The 11,363-nt window shown below is 47.3% G+C and overlaps 1 protein-coding gene across 1 annotated transcript in view; it reads right to left on the bottom strand.

Annotated features, from left to right (window-relative positions):
• Positions 1 to 1,779: 1,779 nt before the first annotated feature.
• Positions 1,780 to 11,363, bottom strand: part of SFXN2 (sideroflexin 2) — a 28,230-nt gene continuing 18,646 nt past the window's right edge. Inside the window, exons 7-12 of the mRNA XM_015420135.1 lie at positions 10,053 to 10,113; positions 8,865 to 8,931; positions 7,710 to 7,759; positions 5,922 to 5,971; positions 5,349 to 5,396; positions 1,780 to 3,926 (exon numbers count right to left, since the gene is read on the bottom strand). Of these exons, the coding sequence (XP_015275621.1) occupies positions 3,827 to 3,926; positions 5,349 to 5,396; positions 5,922 to 5,971; positions 7,710 to 7,759; positions 8,865 to 8,931; positions 10,053 to 10,113 (376 nt within the window). The 3' untranslated portion in view covers positions 1,780 to 3,826. The remainder of the gene's footprint in view (positions 3,927 to 5,348; positions 5,397 to 5,921; positions 5,972 to 7,709; positions 7,760 to 8,864; positions 8,932 to 10,052; positions 10,114 to 11,363) is intronic.

Below are 11,363 nucleotides of genomic sequence, written 5' to 3'. Positions count from 1 at the left end.
CCCCCGTGCTACTTGCCTTCTTCTCAAGTAATGCTAGCAGGGAGAATCAAAGTTGGTTGGCTCCAACCCAGACAAATGCCAGGAATCAGTGGTGGTGGCAGTGATGTGCCACTTGCATCCTAGACCCTGCTGCTATGATGGTACAGTTGGATGCACTATGGGCAGACATGCTTTCCCCTTTACCAGGAAAAAAATCACCACGTGCCAGGGGAAACAGTAGCTGTTTCAGAGTGTATCCCGGTAGTCTCTTGGGTAAGATACACAAATAAGACTGGGAGACCCACGGATCCTCTCAGAAGTTTTTTTAAAATGTGGGGTGCCAAGGGGGAACAAGTTGGTTTAACACTCCCTGAACTGTATGCCCCTGACCTGTATGTCCCAGACTAGCCTGATCTCATCAGATCTTAGAAGCTAAGCAGGGTTGGCCTCGGTTCATACTTGGATAGAAGACCGCCAAGGAATTCTAGACTCATGACACAGAGGCAAGCAATGGACAACCACCTCTGAATGTCTCTTGCTTTGAAAGCCCTAAGGGGGTTGCCATAAGTCAGATGCGTCTTGATGGCACTTTCCACTTTGCTCCCTGCCCTGGGTATTATTTGGATGAGAGGCCTCCAAGGAATACCAGAGTTGTGACGTAGAGGCAGGCAATGGCAAACCGCCTCTGTTAGTCTCTTGCCACCCCTTTTCCCTTCTAAGGGCTAACAGCTTTGTGTGGGGTGGGGTGGAGGGGGGGAACAGTTTTTATTTATGAAGTACATTTTTATTCCATCCTTCCTGCGAGGAGCCAAAAGTTATGTGCATAGGTTTCCCCTCCTCCATTTTAACTTCACAGTAACCTTACGAGGTAGGTTAGGCTGACAGTGAGTGGTCCAAGGTAGCCACGGGAGCTTCAGTGGCACAGTGGGCATCAGGACCTGGGTCTCCCAGATCCCCAGTCCAACACTTTAGTCATTACACTAAGTTGGTGCAGTAACTTAATTCACAGGTCTACTTCCCCCACATATCTGGGCTGCATAATTTCAGAGTGCAGGTATGGTCTTGTATGACTGAAGACTCCCCACACAAAAAAAATCACATTAAGATCTAGAAACCTGAGAGAAGCATTCTAGCCTAGGCTTTTCCCAGACATGCCAGTTTTCCATATGCAGAGAACTTGGGGGGGGGGGGGGGGGTTGTGATACAGCCCAAACACGGCTTTATCTCCATTGTAAGAATTAGGTCTAGGCATTTATTCTCTTTTCAGGAAGTTAGTGCTGGGGAGGCAATGCAGGCAGTTAAGACCCATCTTTTTAAAGGAAAACAGAAAACATTCTCATTTATATCACATCCCTTTGCCTATATGCATATAAGCAACCTGCATTACTTCCCATACATGGGCATGGGGAGCCAAGATCTCAGGGGGAAATGGCACCAATATCCAATCACTTCACTGACTTGATTTTGATTAGACAGTTACTCATTCACAGGTCAAATCACAAATAATGGATTGGACCCAGCACAAAACGTCTGCTTACGCTGGAGCTCTTCCTCGAGGGGAAACACACCCCAAAAAAGGCAGTGGTAGTCACTTGTGCTAAGTTACTTATTGTATCCCCAATAGCATTTCTGTTTAAGCAAGATATTGTGCAACCACTTCATTCCCAAAATGGATCCCTGAGGAGCAATATGGGAGAGGGAGGAGACTGTTGTGTATATGAGCAGAATTGGCAGCTATTCTCACTGGATCCTGTTCCTGTTTCCTCCACCTACCACCAGAGGGGGTATTTAAAAAAAACAACAACGAGTAATGTTATGTTATATTGACAACACTGTTATAACAACAAGGGTAACAGGTTCTCTGAAATCTCAGCTTTCATTTTTTATTGCACAGATATAAGGGGAAAGGCATATAACAATATGAAACTGCAGATTTAAAAAATTTTAAAAGCTCCAATTGCACTGGGGGAGGAGGGATGGCAGCTGCTGGGGGCAGGGAAACTGCACGCCAGCCACGGCAGCCACAGGAAAACTGCACAAGCCTGGTCCCAATGTGGAAACCACCTAGGAGAAATTTTGGTCATGAACAAGTATAACAGAGACCTTCTGAAAAGACAGGCATAGCGCCTAGTAGGAAAAAAACCCAATTGCATAGTTCTAAGATGCACAGAGGATGGAGGCGTGCGCAGGCAAGGGTGGAGGAAGACCACAAAGAGAGGAGTATAACTGACAAGTTATAATAATACTTAACATGTACATAGCACTTGCAGTGTTCAAAGCACTTCACACAGATTATCACAGTAAACTTTACATCAAGCACATATGGCAGGTCAGCAGTATTGCCCCTGTATTGGGAGTGGAAGATGATGAGAATGGCTGACCTAAAGCCACCTAGTGAATTTGTGGCATAGATTAGATCTGAACCAGCCACCTCCTGGATCTCAACTTGCTCTCTTGGCCACTATGCCACAACTCCCAGACTACAAGCCCTCATTGGGAGTAACATAGCGAAAATCATCAAAGTATTGTTAATGCCAGTAGCCTATCTGAGCTGGTCAAAGTTAGTTCTTCTCCTCCTTTGGAACAACTGATCACCAGACATTGCTGTGGTTTGGTCCATTTTCGTCTGCATCATGGTTCCCTAAGCAATACCACTGCCATTTAAGGCAAACTTCTCAAGGACTCAGCTAAACTTGCTAAGAAAAAAGGAGTAGTGAATGCCAGCTGTTCCAGCAACATATTCAGCTGTCTAGCATTATCGTTTAGTTCAGTCAGTGGTGCATACCATGTGGCCCTAAGGTATTCTGACCAGTAGACCATCCTAGGACATCTCTGGCTTGGGGGGGGGGGTGTCAGAACACTGCCTCTTGGCTGTTCTCTGGACTGAGAGTTAACATTCTGACCTTCCCACCCCAAGGAGAGGAGAAACATCACTGTGCTGGCACCTTCCTCCCCCGGTCCTTATTGGAGGGGATTATGGACTGCACAACATGGCTCTACCAGGCCACATGAGGCCCATGGGCCAAATGTTGTGCACCTATGAGTTAAATCTAAAATCATGCAAGGTCTGCTTGTAAGACATTAGAATTGAGCCAGCTACCTGATCAAGGAATGCAAAGGTATGAACAAACTAGCTTTCATGTCAGTAAACTAAGGAGATGGTACCTAGATCAGAATATTTCAGTCACCTATGGGCAATCTGAACTACACCAAATGTGTTGGCCTTCAGCATAGTCAAATGCAGGTATGGGCTTTACAACAAGCTCAGGGAGAGTTTAATCCCCTTCTGGATTTCCTGAAGTCAGCAGAAATGGATACAAGGATATTCTGTCCCTTTATGATTGACTTGATTCATTACACAATACACGGACTTAAGATAGTGTTCCTATGTGCAGAGCGGACTCTACGGAAAAATGTAAGGCAACTGGAAAGCTTCTTTCTTGGAGCAGGCAAGGACACTGAGGTATAAACTTCAAAGCTGAGAGGAAAAGCCTCACAGGGTAAAGAAGAACTAGGGTGTTAAAGATTATTGTTCCATTTCTGACCAGGCAGAGGCAGAGAACCAGACGTTCTCTCTGCTGAGCACAAGCTATTACCTCACATCAAAGCCCAAATCCATTTTCTGACAGATGAATGGGGATGCAAAAAAGAGATGTGAGGCTAAACCTCTTATATTTGCCCATCAATTTGCAACCTCGCCCCAAAGCAATGGGAACAGAGGGATGAAGGTAAAGCACTGCTCTTTCTGGAGTATGTTGAGCAAATCTGTCGACCATGTGCCATCAGGTGAAGATTCTGGGGTAAGATGGTCAGCAGATCCAGCCCATTCTTCGAACAGAAGTTCTACTCACAAGCCTTTGTTAAAATAGACACATGACACTTTGTCCCCGTGTTTGGCCACAACAGACTCTCTGAGGTCAGGCTCCAGCTTTGAAATGGCAATTGAGCTGGAATAAAAAGAGAAAGACATTTGGCTACCATGCTAGTATAGATGACCATGGGGACAGGCAGTACTTTAGCAAGGACAACCCAACTTAGATTTGAACACATGAATCTGCCTTTTACTGAATCAGCAGCTTTCAAGGGTCCCAGACAGAGGTCTTTTGCATCACCGAACACACCATCTTATTAACTGGAAACAATGGGAACTGAACTTGGGACCTTCTGCAGACAAAGCAGATGCTTTGCCACTAAGCCATGACCTCACCCTTTGAGTACCTTTGTGTAAAACTGAACAAACAGCTTCACATTACCAGGCCTTGTTTCTTCCTGTGTGAAGCAAAAGCAACGGACCAAAGGAAGGGGTGCAGCTCACATATTATAGGCCTAGCTGCAATTCACATTTAGTTTTGGCACTAGCATCAACTCTAGTCGAGTAACTGGAGGAGCCAGTGGCTTGCTCACAACTGCCATTCTGTATCTCCACTCAACACACTTTCCTTCGCCAAAGGAATCTGAGTGAGATGAAGTGGGCAGCTGCCTGATGCAACCGTGCATGGATGATCCCCCTGAGGGAGCTGCAGCTTTGTCTCTCTTCTATCCACAACAGTAAGACGTGATCAATGGAGGCAGAAGCTGAAGTAGTACAATGCATGCACTCCCTAAGGGGCATGCCACATGGTCAATACTGGTAAATTAGAGAGCATGCAGATGTATCTGAGGCCAGTGATTCCCTGGGGAATCTAGGCTTATAGCTCCTGAGTATTCGAGTGAGGATCATACTCCCTGTCCAATCCCATTTTGGGGACAGTTAAGCACAAAAGAGTGGGACCAATATAAAAATAAATCCCAGACAAAGATAAAGAGCCGTTGGTGAGCTTTCTTAGGAAAAGTCATGGGATCACAGATGAAACAGCTGGTTTGCTTCCACATGTGACGTATATTGATTTGTTTGTGTGTGAATGGGCAGAATTCAAAGAATCACACACAACAAAGCTAGACATGGCTCCTTCAGTTAAAAAATTCTGGGTAGGAAATAAAGCCCAGGAGGCTCTTTGATGGGTTCTTTCTTCCACAAACACATCAATAACAGTAAAAGGACTTCTTCGTCATCAAGGCTGCATTCCTAAATATGTTTACGAGAAAGTAAGTCTCCATTAAAGTCAGTGGGATTTACTGCCCAGCAGACATGCATACCGCAGACATGAATGCTGTATTTTTGTTGAGCACAAACCCAAACCATTCCTGGGTAGAAAAGATGAACTCCTTCTCCCATCATACTATGTCCCTTGATAATGAGAACCTGCCCATCAGCTGAAGCTGTTTCGCAACGATACCGGCATTGCCCTCCCAATCCAGAAGATATCACATTTGTACAGAAAGAAGAAGGAAAGAGCATAGAGGACAAGGGAGAAGGAGAAGGCTGTTACCTCCTTTGTGGGAAGAGTGCACAAGCGAATGGGACCATGAACACGAGGCTGCAAGACATTAAAGACAGACCATTACAAAATTGGTGTCTCCCAACCTGTTTCTGGAGATTTACCATGTAATAGTTGCCGCAATTCACAAGCTCCTTGTGGGTAGATATGAAATTGTTTTATATGGAGCCAGACCAAGAACCCATCTGCCCCAGCACCTGATGAAATCCTTGCCAGAAACCTTTCCACACTAGCTGCTAATGACCTTCCCTTCACCCCACACTAGATGCACAACAGTAGTAATTGTACCTAGCATGCTAGGAGATTCAATTAACCATTTTTTTTCCTTCCGACATCCAGTTTAAGATGGATAAATGGTAACCATTAGTGGTGTGAGAACACTACTCAAACCTGGCCTGCACAGGCATGAAAAAAGGAAAATAGTTTTGCAGGTATCCTGTTTGCAGCTCTCTCTCTGCTCATATAAGTAACTTTACACACACTAATAACAGCACACTCACAAGCAAAATCTATAGAATACATCCAAGGCTAGCAATTAGACAAGCAATGAGTCATCATACTTACAATCCTCCAACGAGTAGTATTTGCAACGGAGCATGAAGAACCTGGATTTTCTGCCAAGAAATCAGCATGTGAGAAAGCAAGAACTCAAACTTTCAAGCTCTAGAAGTATTAGGTGCAGACACACTGGAAGAACAAAACCAAACCTCAAACATCTCCTTCTAGACTCTGAAAGCCACCTCTCTGAAACATCCAAGACCCACCAGGGATCGCCAGAAGTCAACTATGACTTCCAGGCATACACACAGGGGTCTTTTGGGGCCGGAGTGCGCTGGAGCACTGCTCCAGGAGCCCAGGAGGTGGCAAAATGGTGGCGGCAGCAAGCCCCGTCCCCAGCTCCCCAGGCTGAGGCCCGTTGCTGCCTACCTGGGCCCCGCGCCAGAGTGCTGCGGCCCCAGGGAGGCTCAAGGAGGCCCGTCGTTGCCTTCCCGGGGGCCGCGTCAGAGCGCTGCAGCCCCAGGGAGGCCCGTCGCCGCCTCCCCGGGCCAGCGCCAGACCGCTGCGGCCCGGAGGAGGCCCGTCGCCGCCTTCCTGGGGCCTGTGCCGGAGCGCTGCGGCCCCAGAGAGGCCCGTCACCGCATTACTGGGGCCCACGCTGGAGCGCTGCGGCTCCAAGGAGGCCTGAGGAGGCCCATTGTGCCTTTACGGGGCCCGCACTGGAGCGCTGCGGCCCCAGGGAGGCCTGTTACTGCCTCCCTGGGCCAGCGTTGGAGGGAGACCAGAAGACGTTCCCTGCCGCCTCCCCGAGCCAGCACCGGAGCGGGGTGAGGGATCCGCGGGGGTGGCTTGATTGGGGGGGCCTCCCCCCATCTCTTTGCCCTCTTTCTTTCACTCCTTTCCTTCCCCTTCCTTTTCTTTCCCTCCTTCTTCCTTTCTTGATCTTTCTCTTTCTTTCTTTCCCTCCTTTCATTCTCTCCTTTTCCTCTTTTCCTCCTTCTTCCCTTCTCTTTCTTTCCCTCCTTTCCTTTTCTTTCTTTTCCTCTTTCCTTCTCTTTCTTTCCCTCTTTCCTTCCTTCGTTCCTTCTCTCTACCCTCTCTCTCTCTCTCTCTCTCTCCTTCCCTCTTCCCTCCTTCTGCGGCCCAACTCTAGTAAACCCGCTCTCTCTTTTCCTCCCCCCCCCCCCGGCTAAGGAAGGGAAGGGAAGGGGAAGGGAGGCTTTTGAAGATGCCTCCCCCCCCCTTTGCTTCCCTTTCTGACATCTCTTCTGGTGATGTCAGGGGGCGTTGCATATGCTAATGATTTATCATGCTAATAGCCTAGTGGCTCATTAGCATACTGTATGCTAATGAGCTCCTGCAGCTCTTTTTCTACGAAATGACCCCTGCATACACAAATACAAAATACTCACACAAAAAGGTGGTTTGCCATTGCCTGCCTCTGCATCATGACCCCAGTCTTCTTTGGAGGTCTCCCATCCAAATACTAGCCAGGGCTGACCCTGCTTAGCTCATGAGATCTGGGCTATCCAGGTCAGGGCAACTTTGTACTACTTGCAACTACATTTATGCTTCTCTTTCCATAGCCATGCAGTTGTTCCCTGAGTTTTATCACAAGGTTTGCAGTCCCCATATACCTCCCACCCTGCCCACTGCTGCTTCCACAGTAGGAACACCTTTTCCCACCCCCATATGGAAATAGCCCCACACTCCATGTTTTCAGCCATGCAGAGGTCTTCCTATGAAGAAAGCTGAAAAATAATCCATATGAATCTCTCAGGAGGAACAAAAACAACCAGGAAGGAAAGGCAGGCATTTCAGGAAGGAAAGGCAGGCATTTCAGGAGCTACTTACCTTCATGAAAGGGTACTTTTCTAGTTTTTCCATGATGATGGGTAACAAAACTGGAGAGAGGGAGGGATAGAGGGAGACAGCATTAGTAGCCAACTCAGTGCGTTAGAGTCCTGTGTTCCCCATATCATGCCCTCTGATGCTAGCCATGCAACATGCAGCAGGAGGACCAAATCCCAGTCCACCAACACACACACAAACACGGCTTCTTAGGATCCATTAAGTAGAGGCCTTCTCTCCTTAGGAGTGCCTTCTCCACCTAGGCTCAGAGAAAATGAGGGCAGCAGGCTTGCAATATACAGGAAAAAAAGCTGGACAACACCAGCTTGCCAAGAAGCATGAAAGAACTACAAGCCTCCCTGGGACCGGGGAGGCTACAAGCATGGATGGCTTCAAAAGGGAATTAGATAGGCATTTGGAGCAGAGGTCCATCAGTGGCTATTAGCCACAAGGTATAGATAGGGGCTCTGGGGCAAGTGATGCTCTGTCTTCTTGGTGCTTGGGGGGGGGGGGGTCAACAGTGGGAGGGCTTCTAATGTCCTGGCCCCACTGGTGGACCTCCTGATGGCACCTGGTATTTCTGGCCACTGTGTGACACAGAGTGTTGGACTGGATGGGCCTTTGGCCTGATCCAACATTGGCATCTCTTATGTTCTTATGTTCTTAACTTATGAGTGCGGTAACAACTCGGACTACCCTTGAGTTTGCACTACAGCACCTCATAAACAACCACACAGTGATCATAAACTGAAGGACATGTCCCGAATGACTAGCCATGCTGGCAAGTCCCAATAAAGGCGTGGCTCTTCCAGATGTCACTTGCCTTCTTTGCACGCCCCCACCACCACCTGCTCTCTGTTAATCGTCTCTCAGCATAATGGATCAGTTTCCTCGGGGTGGGAGGAGACACTGCGTTTTGCTTTGTGATAACAGCAGAGGCAGTTCCGTATCCTGTACATTACCCAGTAGAGGATCTTTCCTTGGAACAGGGAAGGACCACGCAGAGGTACAGGAACAGCCAGCTACAAGCCGCCACTCGCTTCTCCCCTTCTCGTCATCACTTCCAAGGAGGCTTTCTTCCCAAGCCAGAGGGGGGCCCCCACCCCAGCACAGCTTACCAGCCAGCAGTTGAATCAGGGAGAAACGTTGGATGCTTACTCATTCCAGGAGCAGCCATAGTGACGCGGGAAATCACCACCTGGGTTATCCCCTTGATTGCAGCTCTCTGAGAAGGAAGAAAGGAACAGCAGGCTCACGCTGGCTCTCCAAATGAGAAGACACAAGATGGCTACTTACAGTGAAAGGCTGGATTTAGGAAAAAAACCTTTTACCAATCAGTGAGCACTCCTAGGATCTCAGACAAACAGGCCTACCGTGCAGAAACAGGGAAACATCTTGTTGGAACCATCCTTGGTGGAAGCCCCACCCCAAACCCAACAACGCCAAAGCAGTAAAATAATTCCCCCACTTTGGGGGAAACGAAACACTGCATTTAACGCTGTGTTAATTAAAAACAAACACTGCAGTCTTTCTTGTTGGCAGGAGCCAACAACTGAATGGCACCAAATGAATACACAAATGTTTATTTAAAAATGGAATAAGTAGCACACACTTGCAGAAAATAATGTGCACCAGCAAAGGGGTGGGTGGGTTAGAGATAGAAAACACTGAGGCAGGACACAGCCAAGAGAAGAAAACGCAGTGCTGTTAGAGAGCACAAACTGCTACTGAGAAGGGGAAATTCTCTGCAGGTGCATACCCACACATACATGAGGAACCCGCAAGGGCTTGCAGCGGACCTCTAAAAAGCCTCTACATTCAGAGCAGCCACAAGGGTTACCTGGAGAATTATTGCAATGCGAAAGCAGCCCAAGTATCAGGGATGAAAGGCATATTAAAAACAAGAATGCTCAAAACTGGCTTGAGTAGCTTCCTGATCACAATGGAACTGTGTGCATACCCATCCACCCCTCTCCATGTGGAAAATGGTCCCGGTACTTCAAGGCTGACAGAAATCCCTTATTTTAAAAGTGGCCAATCCCTTCCTCATTACAAACCCATAGACTGTAAGAGCTATACAGAAGCTGCAATATATATCGACTCATTTTGTACATCTAATGAAGAATTAAGCTTTTGAAGGCAACAACAAAATCAGTCTCTAAGGCACAGCAGTAGCTGTTAACAAGGCACCACCTGCTAAACTACAGTGCGTTAGAGCGGATCAAAGTTTCTGGATTCCTTTGGCTACCAGCACTACTGGCAAAACAAGTTCCAAATACTCTTAAAAGATTTTCTCACCAGAATAGAGCAACAATTACACTACCCACCTGAGACGATGGCACTTACCCTGGACTCGCCCAGACGATTGTCGTTCTCATCAGTCACTGTGATTCCATTAATGAGTTCCCTGACACAGACAAAGACATATTACAAGTGATCTGCTGAGCCCTCCTTTCCTCAGCCCATCACTCTCAATGGCTCAGTCAGTGGACCTTCTTCTCTCTACACCATGCATGAGGAGAACCCTATCCAGAGCCAGGACATTCAACCTCCAGTCCCACATTTTCCAGGGGAAAGTCACTTAAGTATAGAGTCCCAAACAGAGAAAGCTAGTCAAAGACCATGTAGGTCAATAGCCTCTTCTCTCTACAGTAGGAAACAACCACTCATGCTCTACACATAGATGTATGTACCTATGAGCTTAACATAAGAACACAAGAGAAGCCAATGTTGGATCAGACCAATGGCCCATAAAGTCAAACACTATGTCACACAGTGGCCAAAAATACCAGGTGCCATCAGGAGGTCCACCAGTGGGGCCAGGACACTAGAAGCCCTCTCACTGTCGTCGTCCCCCCCACAAGCACCAAGAAAACAGTGCATCACTTGCTCCAGACTGAGAGTTCCTATCTATACCTTGTGGCTAATAGCCACTGATGGACCTCTGCTCCATATGCTTATCTAATATGTTTATCTGCTTCATGTGTGTTGACTTCCCTGTGGTTCTCTGTTCTATATGTGACCTGAAATTACAAAACATATTAGGGGGTGGGGATGATGTTAGGCCGAGGTATGGCATTGTTGCTAGAATAATACCTCCACCACTCTTCTCCCAATCGCATGGCATGGTTTTACTAATTCAAGGCCCTCTTTTCAACCAGTGAATGAACCATAACCTCCCATGTTAAATTCATTTTCAGATGCTATGTGAAGCTGATGTGAACTCTGCATGTGCAAAAGTCCACTAGGGCCATGCCCACATCATGCACATGGCTCACTTATCCCCTGGCCTCTTTTCACGTGAAGAAGTCATCCTCTAAGCCCAGCTTGTGTGAGCATAACTAACTTCACGTGGGTGCTAGTATATGTATGCCACAGTAAGCCAGGATTCCTTCAACACTCTACCTGTGAAAGGGGATGGGGGAAGAAGGGAAGGGCAAAGTGCATGTGTGAACAAGACACTGAAGGCTGACTTTGTCCCTATTCAGGCTTAGGGTCAGACTGACACGACACCCATCTACTTCAGCATTACAAATGGTGGTAGCGTGAAACCCTTGCTTACAGATGCCATTTTATTTATTTGATTTTTATCCCGCCCTCCCCATACACGGATTAAAACATTAAAGCACAATAGTTACCAAATAACAGTAAAATTCT

This window comes from Gekko japonicus, unplaced genomic scaffold (genome assembly GCF_001447785.1).
Source record: "Gekko japonicus isolate JY-2015 unplaced genomic scaffold, Gekko_japonicus_V1.1 scaffold29, whole genome shotgun sequence".
NCBI classification, from domain to species: Eukaryota; Metazoa; Chordata; class Lepidosauria; order Squamata; family Gekkonidae; genus Gekko; species Gekko japonicus.
Note: the sequence above shows the minus strand (reverse complement) of the source record. Positions and strands in the feature narration are given on the sequence as shown.